Source organism: Mchenga conophoros, linkage group LG15, assembly GCF_057382185.1.
Source record: "Mchenga conophoros isolate Kocher_MC1m ecotype Shallow Benthic linkage group LG15, M_conophoros_male_GT1.1, whole genome shotgun sequence".
NCBI lineage: Eukaryota > Metazoa > Chordata > Actinopteri > Cichliformes > Cichlidae > Mchenga > Mchenga conophoros.
The window spans coordinates 12,297,031-12,315,226 of NC_140540.1; the positions used below are offsets into that span (position 1 = coordinate 12,297,031).

An 18,196-nucleotide genomic window follows, 5' to 3' on the forward strand; every position below is an offset into this window, starting at 1 on the left:
AAATGAAGAATATTTAAAAGAGTGTGTATGTGTGTGCGAGAAAGAGAGAAAGTATCATATTCTCCTCACCTTGCATCTGATTTGCTCTGAGTGCAGCTCCTCATGGTGGTCAGGCAGAGGCACAGACAGCTTTCTCTTGAAGGCCCTCAGCTTCTCCAAAGACACATCTATGCCCTTCTCACATCGCTCCCAGTTCTATGCAAGCACACGCACAGTAAGAATTAGAGCAGAAAACACCCCCCCCCCCGACACACACATAACACACACACACACCAACTGCAGACCTTCCCATTTGCAGGGAAGTTGCTGTGTGTTCTTCTTGCAGCCATAGCAATGGCATCGCAAGCAGTAAAATGCAGAATACACAATTACAGACTAACAAGGACACACATCACAAGGCTGAAGTCAGACCCCATCACTTACAAATGGCCAACTTAGCTCTGAAGCTCTCAAGTAGCAGCTCGAGAAAGAGTGATACAGCATAAACAGCTCTCTAACAAAAAACAGGGAGGTTCTGCTCCAGAGGACGTGGATTACAGCTATTTTTAGAGACTAAACAGCAGTCCAGTTTAGGATAAAACATTACAGTATTTGGTAAGCAGTGGAGAAAGGCAGCATACCTGAAGCAAGAGTCACAGTAAGAGAAGAGCCAAAACAAGACTAGAAATGCTACAGCAGCTGATTAAGAGCAAACCAGGGAAGACGACACAGATCACAGGGGAAAGAGTGTATGACGAAGACCTTCAATGAAAGAGCCAAAACCCCGGATGTGTCTTTAAACTGCGTCACTTAGTCCCGTTTTAAACAGGGCACTATCACAGCTTCTAAAATCCACCTCGCTGGGTTCAAATCATTACAGCTCACTGCAGTGTCTGCAGTCTGTGTGCGTGCCTGTATGTGTGTGTCTGTGTTTGCCCTGGGCTGGCACTTTTTTTTTTTTAAATCTTGGTGCCATTTTGTGGTGCTTGAGCCTGAGTGTGTGAGCAGAGAGGCTCAGCTATTTATATAAGGACAGAAGAGTGCTCCATCTCTGCACTTCGCTTCTTTTCAGGCCTTAAGGTGCAACGCTGCATAATTAATGTGACAACCTGGCTCCACTGTCCTATATGTACAACTGGGCATGCTCAATAAAGGCTCAGACGGGCCAATGCCCTTCAGCACCCTTCACAGCACCTTTCTACACTGCAGTATGTGGGAAACATGGCTTAGCCTACGTACAAGAAAGACTTGACGTTGTAAAAAACTAACTGCTGTAAAATCACTGTAACAATAACACTCAGGAAAACATGAACCAGATGGTGCTAGCAATCACGAGAGCAGGAAAAGAAAAGTATACTTTATGAAGATTAGTTATTCTCGAAGCTGGCGTCTGACCTTCAGTAAGCCCTGCAGCTGCCTCCTCTGCTGGTCCAGGCGATGGTGGGCATGCCTCCACCTCTCCTGAATCTCCATCAGCTCAGTCTGCAGTGTGGACTCCGCCTTGGCGTCCGCTGACAGCAGCAGACTCCTGCCGGCCTCTACGGTGAGGATGTAGCCTCCTTGCTGCCGCTGAAGCACTCGCTCCCTCAGCTGAAGAAGCAGACATGAGGCAGAGAGTTTTGTTATCAGATCAGGATTTTGATGTTTTTAGGTTAATTTAGTGCTCAATTAAGCTTTGCAGTTTGAAGAGTGAAAGGCTCAGGCTATAAAGTTTGTTTTTACAGTCTTTTTTTTTTTTTTTTTTTACAGATTTCAAAAGAAAATTTTAAAATATCAGTACAAAGTTAGTATAAAAAGCAAAAGAGAAGATTTAAGTAATGAGGCTGTAAATGTCTTGCTGAAGCTTACCTGTATCTGATCTAGCAGGTTTCTGGCCTGCTGCAGAGCCACTGGTTCTCCTGGCTGATGCACATCTGGATCACGGGTCACTTCCTGTAGCCATCGGAGCAGCTTCTCTGCCATCTCCCGGTAGTTCTGCCACTGCCGAACCAGACTATCGATGATGCCTCGCCGCTGTTGTGCCCGCCTCACCACACCTTGCCACTGATTGCTCAGCAAAGCCAATTTTACACTGAAGTCGTAACTGTTAGCATGGCAAGAGAAAGAAAAGCGTGTTAGCGTCCCTCTGGCCTTAATTTCCCTGAAACTCCTAAAGAGATTTAGCAATTGTCTGCGTGCTTTTACCTCTTATCAACTTGTCCTTGGTCCAACAAACGATGCCCGTCACTTATGATGGAGTAAAGAATCTGCTGTCTGCTGAACATTTCTGCCTGGAACAACTGCACATGCACACATATGAATCAATAAAACACTGCACGCAATCAAAGAAAACACTAAACAGCATAGCAGCAATCCTTTAATGTAACACAAATAAGCTGATATATACAGACAACCACTGACCTCATGGTCTCTCTGTTGCTCCAGCAGACTCTGGTAGTTGCCTGAGATCTCAGCACCTAGCTTCTTCTCAGTCTGAGTCAGGAAATCCATCCAGGCCTCACACTTCTCAAGGAAACTCTGCTGCTGGAGCAACACCGACTGCAGTTTACTGGAGACGAATAGAGCCCTCATTAGAGACATTTACATCACCACAAAGAAGATCACTATAGCACTGTGTAGTCACAACTCTGCATGTTTCTACTATTAAATTCATCAAACATTTACAGTTTTCTATTGATTTTTTATGATATGGCAGGTTGTAATCTAGCATAAGTGAAGGACACATCTCTATCAGTGTCAGTGTAGCATCGTTTCCTTTTTATCAGCTTCTTTATTAAAAGTGTATGACTTTTGGGACCTTTTGTTCCATGAATCAACATTATTATGGATTTCAGATGTTTTCCAGGTCAGCCACTTATTTAATAATGACTAAGTGACTAGTTAAAGACTTAAATAAACACTTAATAAATGACTAACTGTGAAGTCAGACAGTATAAACATCTCAAGTTCAACAGTCTGAATAAAAAGACTTCGCCCATGTTTGTTACGTCCCCTTCAAACATGCACTCCTTTCGATAATATGACTTTGTTTGAACTGGTTGGCGTCATGTCTAAATGCTCGCTCTGGTCACTTTTGAGAGCAAACTCATCAGGTTGGTTCTACATTTACAGATCACTTTAAACAGCATGCACGTGTCACATGTCTCAGAATGCCCAGAATGCAATAACATGAGAAAAAACACTCTAGCACACTTGTATCCGTCTGCCATGCTGTAAGAATGAAGTTCTGACCCCTTGTATTTTATGCCCAGTGGCAAATATTTTGTATGTATCAGAGTTCATATCAAAGAAGCATGAACCTAAAAAGACAAATGCCAAAATGCTTTCAGTAAGACACTGATGAGCTCAGCCATGTTAGGGGTTTCCCACTGAAGTTGTACTGTATAAAAAAGGATCCCCCACAGCAGGTAGTTTGATTTGGCAGAGGTTTAAATTGGAGTCCCTTCCTGAGGCAACCAAAGGGGGATTTTTGGTACCTGAACCTCTCGGTGAGGTGAGCAGAGTGAGTGGCCCAGGCTCTGTTGAGACTTTGAAGCCGTTTAATGTCTCTGTCACTGACTGGTATTCTGTACACCATCTCATTAACACGTTCCAAGTCTGGAGATAGACTGCTCAGCTTCAACAGGTGACCCTGGAAAAGTATTATGTAAGTTAGAGGACACGTGACACATAAAAATATAATGTTAAATAACACATTAAAAACAAATCTTCTAATGTGGACCATTCTTAATACCTTGAGTTTTTCTATACGCGTCTGGACCACATTAAGGTCGGGTGAACCCACTGGGTCCGAATCCTTCAACACTTCCTCAGCCTCCTCAGCCATGCAGATCAGCTTGTCTAGCTGCTCTCTGAAAACCCCACACGTCACAGATCCACACTAGAGACAGACAGGTGATACCGTGTAAATACAAACTCAATGGATTACCAATCGCATACCTTTCTTTAAGGTGTCTTTTTTCTTCTAGTTCCCACAACCCTACCTGCAATACATCCTGTTGCCTGTGCAGGGCGTGCTCTAGTGCTGCTAGGCGATGAGTGAGCGACAAATGGTCGGACTGAAGGGATGCCGCAGAGGAGGAGTCGACTTGGCTCCTCAGTTGTTCTCCCAGTGCTTGCAGCTGCTGGAGGGACTGCTGCACCGCGTCTTGGTCACAAAGGCAATCCTGCAATAATTCAGGAATAATTTTCAGGAAGAGAGAGAAAGAAGCTAGGAATCACTGAATGCCTGCGCACACACATCAGGCATACAAGAATTTATAACCAAAACTGGTAATGTGTTGGGTTTTTATTTGTGGTATTTGTAAGGATTGGAATTTTTGGAAACTAAAGTATCATTTGCCACTGACTACAACAAGTTTGAGTGAGCAATAAAAGTGAAGAAACTCTTAAACAGAGTGTAAGCAGCTCTGAATTCTTAACTTTGTCTGGCAGTGGTTTGCATCAGTGATCCGCAGTAAAAAATAAAAACAGTCGGCTTACAGTATTAAGACTGTGTGTCTCTAGACATGCCCCAGTACGGTCCTACAAACCCAGCATGACACCGGGGGAGACCCCTGTAGTGTAAATCAGGGGCCTGTCTTTCCCTTTGCAGTCTCCTTTGAAAAGGCTTTTGTTAGTTGTGTCATGAATCTACATTCAAGCGGACAAAAGGACAGGGTGGTATTCTGCAGTGCTGATAGAAGCTTTGTGAGCCGTCACAGTGAGCTGACAAGCAGTTTAGGAGCTTATTCCCAAATTCCTCAGAAAGGAGATTGAGGGATAGCAGGAGGAATCCTCTGATATATTCTAAGCCACAGAATATGTGGATGCAGTATTAACCTAATGCTAAGCTCAGGCATTGGACGATAACTACAGACGAGAATGTTTAACATGTCGTGCTCCAGTGTCTCATCTCTGCTTACATTGCAGTCCTTAATCCAGGCACTGCTTTCGTCTTCAGTTATCTCCCTGTCAGTGGCGCTCCTCAGAAGTCGATCAGCACGTTCTTCCTGTTTGTGGACTGCAGTCACGCACTGGCTGTACAGTGACCTGTAGCGCTGCCACAGTCCGAGCAAGGACTTACTGGTCCTTAGCTGCTCTGAGATCTGCTCTAGCAGAAGATTCCACCTGAGGGAGAAAATTTTAAAAAGTGTTATATTCTGAAATCAACTGAGGGTATAGTTGATATTTAAGACTGAAGTCACTCAGAGATGAGTTGTTTGTTACCTGATGTTGACGTCCCGGAGAGCTTTGTTGAGCGTTTCCGCCACCGACGGGTGGCACTCCGTTAGCAGCTGGTGAGTTATGGAGCCAAACTTCCTCAAACTACTTTCCTGCTTATCCATCTCCTCCTGAAGGCTCTAAATGGCACAGGTACCCACAATGAATAAAAACTAGCCACAAATAACAGCGTGCGGTTTATTTTCTGCACTTCTCACCTCTAGACTCTCCACCTGCTGCTGCACGGCCTCCAGAGACCCATTAAGGAGACGTAGCCTGGACACAGAATAACGCCCCTCCATCAGGTAGCCATTTATCTCCTCTGAAGCTCGCCGGTACAACGTCCACTGCTCCAGCACCGACCGCAGGCTCACTTTCATCTGACTTATCTGATAGGAAAAGTGGGAGACGAAATACGTAAGTGTGGGAAAATTCAGAAACCATCTAAAAGTGACATCAGAGATGTGAGAAGCTCACCATGTGGTCCAAATGAGCCCAGGACTGGTTTAGTCCTTTAAGAGTTTCCTTTACAACACAGCAAGCTGCTCCTTTCTTATCCTGGATGAGAGCATTTCCTCGTTCCTCCGCTTTCTCTAGATCCTTCTCTTTTTCCTTCACTAATTCTTCCAACTCCTGTGAAAACAACTTTATTTATTTTAAGCTCATTATTTAAAGAACAAAAACAAAACCAAACAAACAGATTTTTGCGTGAGTGTGGTCCTACCTGACAGTCTTTGAGTGCACTCTGCACCGATGCTACATCCTCTATCCTCTGTCTCTTCTTCAATTTCTCCTCCTGTACTGTGAGCCAGGTTTTCAGTGCCTGAACTCCATTTTCATGCTCCAACCAACCTTCCACAAGTCCTTCTAAAAGCTGAATCTAAAATACAGAACATTGTGGAATGGTTAAGTGACTCGAAAATGGTGAAGAGCAGCTTTTAAGTACACGTTGAGGGCTACCTTTTCCGCAATGAGCCCCTGCAGTATCTGCCATCTTCTGTTCATAGCTCCTAGCTTCTCAGCAAAGTCCGTTTTGTCACTGCGCTTTCCCTCCACATCCTGACTGCTGATCTGCAGCACTGACTGGTTTACAAAGTCCACAGTCAGCTGCTTACACGTCAGATCTATACGAAAGCCCTGTGAAATTAAGAAGACGCATCATGAGACAGATGATGGGGAGCAAAAATATCAATCCAAGGACCGGTGGCATGAAAACCTTTGTACCTTATACTTCTGTAAGTAGTCCTGTACCACCGCTGAGCCCACAGCTGCCATGATCTTGTCCTGATCTTCCTCTATGATGTTCTCCATGAGCGAGATCCAGCTCATCAGCTCTGTGATGGCATGCCGTGATGCTAACTTCTCCATCTGCAGCTGAGGAAAAGAGAAAGAAGAAAAGAAGTTAGAGATGTCCAAAAAGTTATGATAAATATTGACTTTGTAACAGCTGCTTTTCTCAAACCTGGTGGAGCTTCTCTTGTACTACAGGGATACGAGTCAGCAGCTCAGCCCACTGAGTGTCGACTTGGCCCAGCGCTGTCCTCAGGCCAGCCGTGTCCACCCTTTTTAGTCTCAGAAGCTGGTTACCTGTGCTCAGCACTGACGAGCGCAAAGACGACTTAGCGTCCACCTCTTTGGAAAACTCCTACAAGAAAGAGAAAAACAGGAGTTGGATTTCACACATTTGTTAACTTTACGTCATTAATAGGTGTGTGACACATTTTTGCTGCTGATGTAGACATAAGCATTATTAATTATTCTTTTTACAGCAGCACAAGGGATGGGAAGAAAAAGTAAAATAGAGATACATCAGAAAAATAAAAATAAGACAAATAGTGTACAAACCCCCCCCCCCCCCCCCCCCCCCAAACACTATAGTATGTAAAAATGGTCACTATTTACAGTAAAATGCACAGATTTTTTTTATATGTACATAAATTACAGTGGGAATAATAATGTATATGCATGTATTTTTAAACAGGGTGTTAGTATTAAACAGTTTGACTGCTGTCAGGATGGAGGACCTGAGTTAATGTTGACAGCCCTAATAAAACCACAACTAACCAGGAAGGCACAGAGGTGGTCTCTGACAGTCTCCAGCTCCTGAGGAACGGTCACCGACTGGGTCGTCCAGAACTCCAGTCTGTCCAGGGCCGACTGCAGCCAGTGGCTCAGCTCTGCTGACTCACTCTGGTACCTGAGATTTACAAACACACAGACTTAGAGGATACTTTCAACATCATTCAGGCTCTAAGTGTCACAAACAGGGTTGCTGAGAGACCAAGAGCGAGGACTGTAACCACAGACCCTTACCTGGTCCAGTGTTTGAGTGTCGAATCAAGGCGGTGCAGCTCCTTGTTGACCTTAGTGGTGGAGGAGAGCCAGTGCTCTCCCAGCTGTGTCAGCTGGTTCTCCAAGTCTGAGCAACCAACAGACAGAAAAAGCTTCTTGCCCTCCTCTAGTACCTGATAGAGTTGGGGCTGGTGCTCAGTCAGGCTGGCTTTAAGTCGCTTTAAGAAAGAGGATGGAACAGATAAATAATCAGTTTATTTAAAAAAGCATATCTGACTACAGCTTTCTGTAAAGTGTGCAAAGACATTCACCTGGTAGAGGCTGATCCTTTCGGTTAGCCTCTCTTCCGTTTCCTCTACCAGACCCACAGTGGGGATGCTACACTCCACCGCCTCCAGCTGTCTGCACAGAGCCTGATAGTCCTCCACGAGTCTGCTCCATGACTGTGAGAGCGAAAGGAAAGTGTATGCTATTTATTTTCATTTTCTAAACCACAAACCACTGCTCTTTGGGATTAAACTGAATAAGACTGCAGTTACTTTTAACCAATAGCTCATTATTATTCCTACCTCCAGAATCCCCTCCAGCTCCACTCCTCTTCTATGGGCCTGTTTGAGCACACTGTGGGCTAAAGCCATGGTCTCTTCCAGGGTTTGACTTTCCCTCTGAGACACCAAACCAGACACTTTACTGAAAAATGTCTGGGTGAGTATCATATGGCATTCCAGACCCTGGAAAAACTCCTGTATTAAAAAGAAAAAAACAACATTTTAAATCCGATTGTACAGTAGAAAAGATAACTAAAACCAATTAAAAAGTTACAAAATCAAAGCCCCCTCCTTACTTTGTGTTTGTCTAGTAACATCTGAACCTCTATGACTGAAGCCACTGTCATCTTTTGGTCAGCAGCCATCTTGTCCTGAGCGGTGTCCACCAGGTCATTAAGGTCGTGCAGTGCAGCTTCATACTGAGCCTTCAGAGACAAACCATGGTTCAAACTACTCCGTCTGGAGCCCACCATGAGCACCAACTCCTCGTATGCATCCTAAAAAGACAAATTAATATGTGACACAGTCCCTGTTACAGTGCTGGAGCATTATGATCACAGTGTAACAGAATGAAAGTATTACTTGTAGTTTGAGTAGCTCCTGATTGGATGATGAGTCTGATTGGAGTCCCTCTGCTTTCGTCTTCAGCTCAGTAACTTTCTGCTCAAATTCCTTCAGGCTGTCTTCCACTTCTGATAATGTCTGTAGAAAATGCAACATATTTACTATAAAATCTGTTTGTAAAAACTCCCTTTAGCATATTAAATCTGCATCTTAAATATGCATCTAATTCTTGTGTATTTGCTGCTGGTGCGCATACATACCTCTATCTGTTTGGATGCAGGTCTGTCTGCAGTTCCGGCCATCTTATGTAGCAACTGGTGTTTGCTTTCAGTCAGGGCTGTGAACAGCAACCGCAGTTCATTCTGGCAAAAATAACACAAACAAAGTCGGGGAATAAGAACAATGATGTTGTAACATCAACAAGATGCTTCACAACCCAAGTTTCCAGTAAAACTATTCAGCTTTAACACCTGGAAAGCTGAATGTTCCTGCAGCCTGTCCCTCATGGCGTCACAGTGCTGTTCCAATGCAGAGTCCAGCAGGCCCATCCTCTCCTGCAGGCCCTCTAGCGTGTCTTCCATCAGAGCTCGCTCTTCACCTCCACACAGCCTGTCCAATCCACCACCCAGCAGATCTCTGCAATTTTTCACTTCTCTGGTCATCTCCTTCAGCTGTTTATTCAAACCCTATACAGGGGAGCCAAACTCAGTTAGTATTATTTTATATTAAAACCTTGAACTCAAGTAAGACAAAAGCTTTTTGTTAATGCTCGAGAACAGCTAGTACTTTTCCTCCTGCTGCGATTTATATGTCAGACTATTTAACATCTTTATTGCTGTTTGTCTTCTCCTACCTCCAAATGTGTGAGCTGTGTCTCTGTGTCCTCAGAGAGCAGCACAGGACCAGCGAGCAGCTGATTCTCAGCAGCATCTAACCAGGACGAGGCAGCTGATACTGCAGCATACAGGTCCTGCTGGATTGTTGCCCCCCCTAAAGATGCTGCAAGCTTACTCTCACTGCCCGCTGCCTGTGAGGGGCAAAAAGATTATGCACTTGATATTTTGAAAGGCATGACTAAAAATAGTTTTGTATTACTGGTTAAAAACATTTTTTATTTTGAGAAACACAAAAGAGAGATTAACATGAGAAAATGTTTGCTTCACCTCCTCTGTGATTCTTTCTAAAGTCTGGCTGCAGGCCTCAAACGAAGCTCTAGGAGAGCAAGAGTCCTGGCTGGTAGCCTCACCTCTGAACACCACGCTGGGACTGGACAGACGGGACCGGTGGAGGACCTGCACACAAAGAACGAAATATGAGAAAGCTCAAGGTCACACTGGCAGCATGCATAACAATACAAGTGTGAAATTTCATCAGTGGAAGAAACAGTATGAACACAAACTTCTAGCTTCTAGTAAGCACATTTATTTAAAGATTTTTAAAACCATTTAATGCATAAAATAAAAATGCACAGTTTCTGGCATGTATACCGGGCTAAGCTGGTCTTGCTCCAGGGAGTTCAAGGAGAGCTGCAGCTTTGTGTTCTGATCATTATTTAGGTTTTCCCATCTCTGTCTCAACTGCTCCAGAGGAGACAAGGTCTCATTCTCCAGCAGCACTCCACCAGGCACAGACACCTCACTGCAGGAAGGAGAGGACGTCATTAGAGAGCAAGGCAACGCAAAAGCTGTGTCGTGGTCAAAATCCCGACTGGAAAAAACAAAATACTCACAATTTTTAAATGTTTTAAGGACGGAAATTATTTTTCAAGATCTTTGATAAAATACCTGTCCCCATTGGGTGTGGTTTGTTGGCCGAGTAACTCCTCTCCAACGCTGGCTACAGACTTGAGCAGCTTCCTCTGTTCAGCGACGTGCTCCTGAAGCTCCTACAAAATATATTACACTTGTGTTCGATTTTATCTATATGAAATATGCACTTTCTTTTTGCAGTGGATTCTAATAAAAGGGGAGTAATAATTACAAATTGCATATGAGACAGTCAGCTTAGGTCTTTCAAATATATATTAGAGTATAAAAGAGCTTCCTCTTACCTTCTGTCGACGCAGGTTGTCGTGTTGCTGCTGCGTGCGTGTCGACCGGGCCTGAGAGAGCCAGTCCTGAACGTTAGGACTCTGGGACAGAGACGAATCTGGCTCACTGTCCTCCTGCTCTTGCAGTGAACCCTGGGACAAAGATGGACATTAGGTATAAGATGTAATTTTGGAATAAGAGTATTTAACAGCTGCCAATTTTTAAGCCAATTTTTAGTAAGCAGAAATAAATATGCCCAACAGCCTAACACATATCTATGATATTTATCATTAAATTATTTTGAGAATGGTAAAGATGAACTAATATTTATTCATCAGAGATTGCTGCAAGCATGTACCTAGAAAGCTTCACTAGCCTTCTGATTTATTATACAGTGATTAAATATCTGAGGATTAATGTGAACAACCAAAAGGGCATGTTAAAGGAGACCAGGAGCGAAAATGCAAAGTGAAACTTTCATGTTGTGTCCTCAGAAACGCACCTGATCGAATACATTTAGTGTTTACATCTGATGAGTCAGCATCCTTTTGTCTAAGCGCCATTGTGAGACACACAGCTGTTGCTGTTTCACAGTGGAAAACAGTGGACTTTTATGAAAGCGCATGAATTAGCCTTTAGTACTTTTTGCACAATGCTAGCATTGACGTCGCAGGCCAATTCAACATAATGCAGCAGAGCAAAAGAAAAGACAAAGAAGCATGGAGGAAGGAAAGCTGGGAAGTGAAAATACACTGGGGTGTGGAGGGTTGATGCAGCCATGAATGTTGAGACAGTAAAGAAATAACATATGACTGCTGATCTCACCTGTATGTCAACTTGTTTGTCCTGCAGCATCTGCTGCAGCTCTAGCAGGCTGTCTTTGAGGGAGCGCAGTTTCAGGGTGAGCTGCTCCGCCTCGCCTTTGGTTTCAGCCCGGCCCTCCAACAACAAGCTCTCGCTATGGACGGATAGCTCTGATAGGTACGACACCTTCTGTTCGATCTCATACAGCATATTCTATTAAAAAAACAGGATTACAGTTGATCAAGCATTAGCATTTCTCATAGGTTTAAGCTGCTCTCCTCAGCTCCCAGATTAGTTTCTTAATAGAAACAGTTTTAAAGAGTCTTCCCTTTTAGACTAAAAGTCCAGAGAGAGCTTGAAAAGGCCAACAATTGTAATGAAGTGAAGAGAGGCGGTAGTTTGTATTCTCTAAGCTTGTATTCTCTTCTTTCACACAGGGAAAGAAGGGCCCTCAGTAGAGATGGGAGGTGATCATGTGCAGAGAATTTTCCACAACAATACAGTGCGCCTCTTATCCCTTAGTTTGTAGCATCACTCTGTCATTCAGGAGGCAGGCAAAGAAACTGGTTTATCTCCACTTCTGCAAAAACCTCCATAGTGCATTTTAATTAAAATTCTCAAACACCAGTTACAAAGTTTTGCAGGTTTTTTTCTTTTGATGAACAGACCGAGTAAACAACATAATAGAAACTGCTATGATGACGCAATTAAAGCTCAAAGTTTAAAGTTAGGAAAGCATTCGATTGAGAACAGACTGAAGACATATTATATGTGAGTAGTTTTTAAGCTGCTTACATTGTGGTGTGCAGGCATTTAAATAAACAGAGTGGGTTAAGTAAGTTCAACAAAATACTTTCCTAAGGTCTCTGCATATCATACCACATTTAAAAGACGATTAACCAGAAAACTGAAATTTTAAGACACAATTTTTTATCATTATTTAATCTGGACATGAAGCTCAGCATGGTCCAGACCTTTATATGTGCAGACCACACAAAGCACATGTGAACTACAGTTTAATCAGCTTACTGTCTCCCAGCTGCTACAGACACACTCTTTAAAACACTGACTCTCTGCCTGGGGGACAGAGCGAGTATTATAACTTCTAAGAAGCCTATTATGGAGCATCACAAGGCAAATATGTAAACATCTCACAGCTCACATGTAATATGAATGTAGAATATGTGCAACATGAATATTTTAGCATCTAGGCTCTGCCGTAAATCCCCACAAGAAAATATTGAGTTTGACACAGCAGGGAGTTAGATGTGACAGTATTTTTAACATAATAACTCCCCTCCCCACAAAAATTAAATCATGAGCCTGACATGCAGAAAATTCCCAGGGGGCAAATCAAGTAGGACAGAGTATCTAATGGTGACAAATAAGAAAGAACCATGAATTATAAATTTAAACTAAAAGATTGAAAAGCTAGAAGATCTCCAGGGCAACAGGATGGAGGAAATATTGGATGAAATGTTTGAGATATTTGATATAGTACGACAACATGTAGACAGAAGTTAAAAACAATTATTTTTAAACTCTAAGTACGAATATATCACTTATATATATACACCTTTAATAATAATGGACACTAAGATTTTAGTTTTAAATTATTTAATCACAGTGGTACCGTAAAATTCAAATGCTCATATAATGTTAATTATAAACATATGATAATATTGCAAAAATATACATATATATAATTAATTAAGCTCAAGTGCAGTTATGGTTTGTTAGCACCTTCCCCAATTGAATCAATTTTCCATAAAAAGACTCCAAAAACACAAAAACAATGCATTTTTTTTTCTATAGAAATGAAAGTGAATGCAAGCATGAAGATCAGAGAGTCCAAGAAAAAGTACCATTTCTAGGACAGTGAAGCAGCCAGATACTTCAGCCTTTGATAAAAACACAGCAGCATACAAGCTGTCATCCCCAATTTTGTTTCTTTAGAGCAGATTTGGCTTCTCACCTGACAGTCGATGAGCTGCTCCTCCATGTCCATGTCTTCATTTTGGGGCTGAAGGGCAGAGCTGAGAGTGGCGCGAGTGCTGAGCAGCCAATTGTCGAGCTCCTCGGCCTCGCTGTGGTATCGCTGCAGCGCCTGCTCCTGTCGCTGCTCCTCCAGTTGTTCACTTAGTTTCTCCTGTAGAGATCAATGCGACGCATATCTTAAATTCTCAGGTGAGCTCACCAGAATTATAAAGATAAGGAGCAGACATAACATATACAAGCACATGATAAACTAGAAAAAGTATGAGGTCTTGGTAAATCACCTCCAGCAGCTGCCGTTTCCCCGAAGCCTTCATTCGAATGGTGGCCATCCTTTCTCCCAGTACAGTGAGAGTAGACTGCAGGGCCAGCTGTTCCCCAGCATCCCCATCACTCTCTGCCAGCTCCTCAGAGAAGCACATCTGTAGCTCACCAATCTCATCCTGCAGCATCAGGATCTCATCCATCAAAGCCTGAATAAACGGCAATAAGACGTGTGTGAGGATTAAAATGAGAATATACAAGAAAAAAAGAGCCAATGGGAATTAATTAACATATATCTGTAATTTATCATTTCAGTCCGGTTGTTTTCCAAAAAAAATGAAAATTGCGAAAGTAATACCACTATATAAAAGTAATGACAAACACAGTTTTACCAATTATAGGCCTATTTCTCTACTGCCTCAATTCTCAAAAGTTCTAGAAAAACTTTTTAATTCAAGATTAGAAAAATTCCTTGAAAAACATCAAATAATAAATGTTGGTCAGTATGGTTTCAGAACGCAAAGAACCACTTCAATGGCGATAATTGAGGCAGTAGAAGAAATTACTGATACACTGGATAAAAATAAATATGCAGTTGGTATTTTTGTTGATCTCAAAAAGGCCTTCGACACAATCAATCACTCAATTTTACTGGATAAATTGGAAAGATATGGTATTCGAGGGAAAGCTGGTAACTGGTTAAAAAGTTACCTAACGGGTCGGGAACAATATGTTAGCATAGGGCATTACCATTCAGAGAAACTTGGTATTACATGTGGTGTTCCCCAAGGGTCAGTGTTGGGACCAAAACTTTTCAATGTATACATAAATGATATTTCTGATGTTTCTCAAGTACTTAAACTCATACTGTTCGCCGATGACACCAACATATTTTTCAGTAGCGATGATTATACTGATCTTGTAATGACCGTAAACAGGGAGCTACAATTAATAAAAAAATGGATGGACATAAATAAATTATCATTAAATATAAATAAAACTAAAGCAATGTTTTTTGGTAATTTAAAATATAATATAGAATTACCAATTATCATTGAAGGTGTACCAATTGATAATGTGAGTGAAAACAAATTTTTGGGAGTCGTAATTGATAATAAAATTTCATGGAAACCCCACGTCAGACACATAAAAACCAAAATTTCCAGAAGCCTCGCAGTTTTGAACAAAGTGAAACAATTCCTTGATAAAGATGCACTTCGTACTCTGTACTGTACTCTGGTTCTTCCATATCTTACATATTGTGTGGAAGTGTGGGGAAACACATATAAAAATACAACTAATCCATTAGTCACAGTACAGAAACGAGCACTGCGTATTATTCACAAGGCTGGTTATCTAGATCATACTCACAAATTCTTTCTTCAGGCAAAGTTACTTAAATTCCAGGATCTGGTTAATTACAATACATCCATAATTTTTTATAAAGCTTTTACTAAACTTTTACCGGCAAATTTACAAACTAGATTTGAAATTCGAGAAAAGGTTTATAATGTGAGAGGCTTTGGAGAATTCAAATTACCCAGAACTCGAACAACCCGTAAAGGCTTTTGTGTGTCTGTATGTGGTGTGAAAATCTGGAACAGTCTGAGTTTACAATTGAAACAATGCAAAAATATTCATAGATTTAAATTTCTCTACAAACAGTTGGTCTGGTCACAGTATACTCAATGATGCTTTTAGTGTGCTCTGTAATGTCTGTTCTCTTACCATTGCTGGTATGGATTCAAAAAAAAAAAGAAAAAAAAAGTGTGCGTATGTATGTACATATATGTACTTGTGTGTGTAGATATATATGTATGTATATGTATGTGTGTTTGTTACTTGTAGTTATTACTGCCTGTTACCTGTGGTAATGCAATTTATAATTTATATATTCTGTATTCAGTTATGAAGGCTCTAATTGTTGGTTGCGAGCTGCCGCTTAGATGCTTGTATGTGCCCGGAGCTGTTGATGGGTCTGTATGCAATGATGGGCGTAGCTGCGGGAAGTTTATTGTTTTTTTTGTTGATGAGTGAGTATAGGGGTGGGATTTAATAAGTTTTCTTCGTCCCACTCCTTTTTCAGGCAATTTTTGTTTTTTGTTTTGTGTATTTTATGTTCAATATAGGTATTTGTTGTGCCTGAAAATGAATAAATAAATGAAATGAATGAAATGAAATGAGAAGAAGAGGCTGAATAGAAGATGGTGTGCCAGCAGTGAAAGAGGGTGTGCAGAAACCTCTTGACAGTAGTGTTGCAAAAGCAAACTGTTTCTCTTAAAGCCGTGATGTTGGCATAGCAACGAAGAACAGTGCCATGCAGTCTGTCCAACCATTGCCTTGCCCCGTGCAATATTAAACCCCCGAGTCGTACTCTGTTTCCCAAGAGCTCGCTGGTCTATACCATCTTTGTGAGGATGTCTCCCATGAGCCTTACAGATTACACTTCATGTATTACACTACTACTTTTACACTCTTTATCTGCACTACATTATGGTTCCTTTATCCCTTTAGAACACACATGAGCACATTTCCCCTAATACCACCCCCCCACTCAGCTCTCACCTGGTGTGCAGCCATCTGGCTCTCTGGAGTCTTGTTGGGCTCTAAGCCCTCATTCAGCGCCCCCTCGATGGACTCCATCTTAATGGAAATAGATTGGAGGGACTCCTGATAGTGTTGCTGCCGCTCCAGAGCCTCATATAAGCTCTTCTGTTTCTCACTGATCTGAAAATATGATGACAAAGTCAAGCTGTCAGACATGGCAGTGTCGGTCTGAGGTCACTAAAGCTTCAGGCCGGAATTTGGGACAACTCGTGCCTCGCTCAGTATGCTAGGAGACAAACTAATCCTGAGTTTGTTATTGTGTTTGTCTAACAGTAACACAAACAATAAAAATAAATAAATGTGTTGAATTAAAGTGAAGATGTGACATACCACATTCTTTAGCGTTTCCCAGGATCTCTGCAGGTCATCCAAGTTAGCAGCACTGCTTTCCATAGATGGGTCGTACAGTTCCTGAAGAGGTACTCGGCTTAGTGTACCTCGACCCTGTGAAACGAGGAAAAAGTAAGTGTGGGCTTCATTAGTGTGTCAGAGTGATGTACGCTATTGATGGGAATAGTTCTTTGGGAAACCTTTGGGCTTACATTTACAGCATAAAGTCTATAAAAAGCCTAGTGGCACACTTGGCCTAAGAATCTGAAAGTTTTACAAAAACTTACTTTTAAAATGTTTTTTTCCCAGACGTGCTTAAAAAGAGGCAGCTAAATGTTATAACTTGATACTACTTTACCTACTAAAATGCAATTCAACATTGCAAATAAAACTGGTTGACCTTGAGTCGGGTGTCTCTTGCTGATACAGCTGACGTTACTTTCTGTTCTTGCTGGGAGAACAGAATAAAATCCCTCCTTTCTCATGTTACTCTCTCACAACAAGAGAGAAGCATTTAGTTTATGTCATATATAAGTTCAACATTAATGCCTTTCTAGCACACGAGAATTTATGTGCGTTATACATAGCAAAAGATGAATTTCAAATAATTACATTTGTTGTATGAAATATGTCTCTTATGTGTTCTATGTATTCTCATAAATTGACTTTACATGTTAAACAGTCACCTACATTGTCCATTTTCAGAACTCATCTTAAAACACATTTATACCCTTTGGCTTTCGACCCAGTATGAAACAAACTGATCATGGTTGTTTTTATTCTATTATATAACTGAAGTCAATATGTCATGAGTTAACAGTAATAGTAGTTCTCTTTAATTTTAAAATTAGGCTGCCCCCATAATCATATCCTGCCACACAGTGGGCATGGGTCAATCCTAAGGCAGATTAACTTAGATCTGCTGCTGCATTTCCCCCACAGCAACAGTTAGTTTAAATTCCCACATATTTCCCAGCTGTCTTTGAACTTGTTTTTTCTTTCAATATTTAAGTGTAGAGGCACATAACAGGCCACTAAAACAGCATTTTAGATTTTACAGCTAAAATAAAAAATTTGACCTTTGCTGTTTCTCCCAGCACAACGAGTGTTTCTGTTTCACTTCTACATCATTCGCGGTCACAGACAGCACAAAAAGCTACTTGATGACACCTCAGTTGTGTGTACAAAAATGGGAATGGCAAACAAAACTTCCATCAGCAAAGTAAATATGCAAACAGGAGGCCAATTTTTTTTAAAAAAAAAGGAAAAGCGGGTAAAATAAGCGCAGCAAATCTCCAGCTCTCTCAAACATACTGTGTTAACAGTGATGATGGTGGGGTGGTCACTGTAGGGTGGTAAGTTGGTTTGTTATGGTGGTGATGGTGAAGAGAAGGGGATGTATTTACCTTACGTCAAAATTTTGCCACATATTCAATATTTTTTAGCTTTTGCATTTTGCAACATTTGAAGCTTTAAAGATTAAAGTGTTATCTTCTAACAATGATGGTGATGACTGAACGTTTAAAGGTGCAAAACACAAAGTGGCAATAGGGAAGTTGAGACCATCAGGTAATACTGGTC

The 18,196-nt window shown here is 41.6% G+C and overlaps 1 protein-coding gene across 2 annotated transcripts in view; it reads right to left on the reverse strand.

Moving 5' to 3' along the window:
- Positions 1-18,196, reverse strand: part of syne1a (spectrin repeat containing, nuclear envelope 1a) — a 142,346-nt gene that overhangs the window by 15,621 nt on the left and 108,529 nt on the right. For both annotated transcript variants that reach the window (XM_085247598.1, XM_085247597.1), the window contains exons 95-128: positions 16,616-16,729; positions 16,244-16,405; positions 13,699-13,887; positions 13,395-13,568; positions 11,441-11,632; positions 10,636-10,767; positions 10,370-10,470; positions 10,073-10,223; positions 9,749-9,877; positions 9,439-9,612; positions 9,056-9,271; positions 8,846-8,947; positions 8,604-8,723; positions 8,318-8,518; positions 8,043-8,216; positions 7,785-7,916; positions 7,495-7,691; positions 7,246-7,378; positions 6,644-6,826; positions 6,406-6,555; positions 6,142-6,318; positions 5,906-6,061; positions 5,659-5,814; positions 5,400-5,570; positions 5,188-5,321; positions 4,884-5,088; positions 3,963-4,145; positions 3,713-3,859; positions 3,456-3,610; positions 2,380-2,527; positions 2,164-2,258; positions 1,828-2,062; positions 1,375-1,569; positions 70-195 (exon numbers count right to left, since the gene is read on the reverse strand). In XM_085247598.1, coding sequence (XP_085103724.1) covers positions 70-195; positions 1,375-1,569; positions 1,828-2,062; positions 2,164-2,258; positions 2,380-2,527; positions 3,456-3,610; positions 3,713-3,859; positions 3,963-4,145; positions 4,884-5,088; positions 5,188-5,321; positions 5,400-5,570; positions 5,659-5,814; positions 5,906-6,061; positions 6,142-6,318; positions 6,406-6,555; positions 6,644-6,826; positions 7,246-7,378; positions 7,495-7,691; positions 7,785-7,916; positions 8,043-8,216; positions 8,318-8,518; positions 8,604-8,723; positions 8,846-8,947; positions 9,056-9,271; positions 9,439-9,612; positions 9,749-9,877; positions 10,073-10,223; positions 10,370-10,470; positions 10,636-10,767; positions 11,441-11,632; positions 13,395-13,568; positions 13,699-13,887; positions 16,244-16,405; positions 16,616-16,729 — 5,409 coding nt within the window. The remainder of the gene's footprint in view (positions 1-69; positions 196-1,374; positions 1,570-1,827; positions 2,063-2,163; positions 2,259-2,379; positions 2,528-3,455; positions 3,611-3,712; positions 3,860-3,962; positions 4,146-4,883; positions 5,089-5,187; positions 5,322-5,399; positions 5,571-5,658; positions 5,815-5,905; positions 6,062-6,141; positions 6,319-6,405; positions 6,556-6,643; positions 6,827-7,245; positions 7,379-7,494; positions 7,692-7,784; positions 7,917-8,042; positions 8,217-8,317; positions 8,519-8,603; positions 8,724-8,845; positions 8,948-9,055; positions 9,272-9,438; positions 9,613-9,748; positions 9,878-10,072; positions 10,224-10,369; positions 10,471-10,635; positions 10,768-11,440; positions 11,633-13,394; positions 13,569-13,698; positions 13,888-16,243; positions 16,406-16,615; positions 16,730-18,196) is intronic.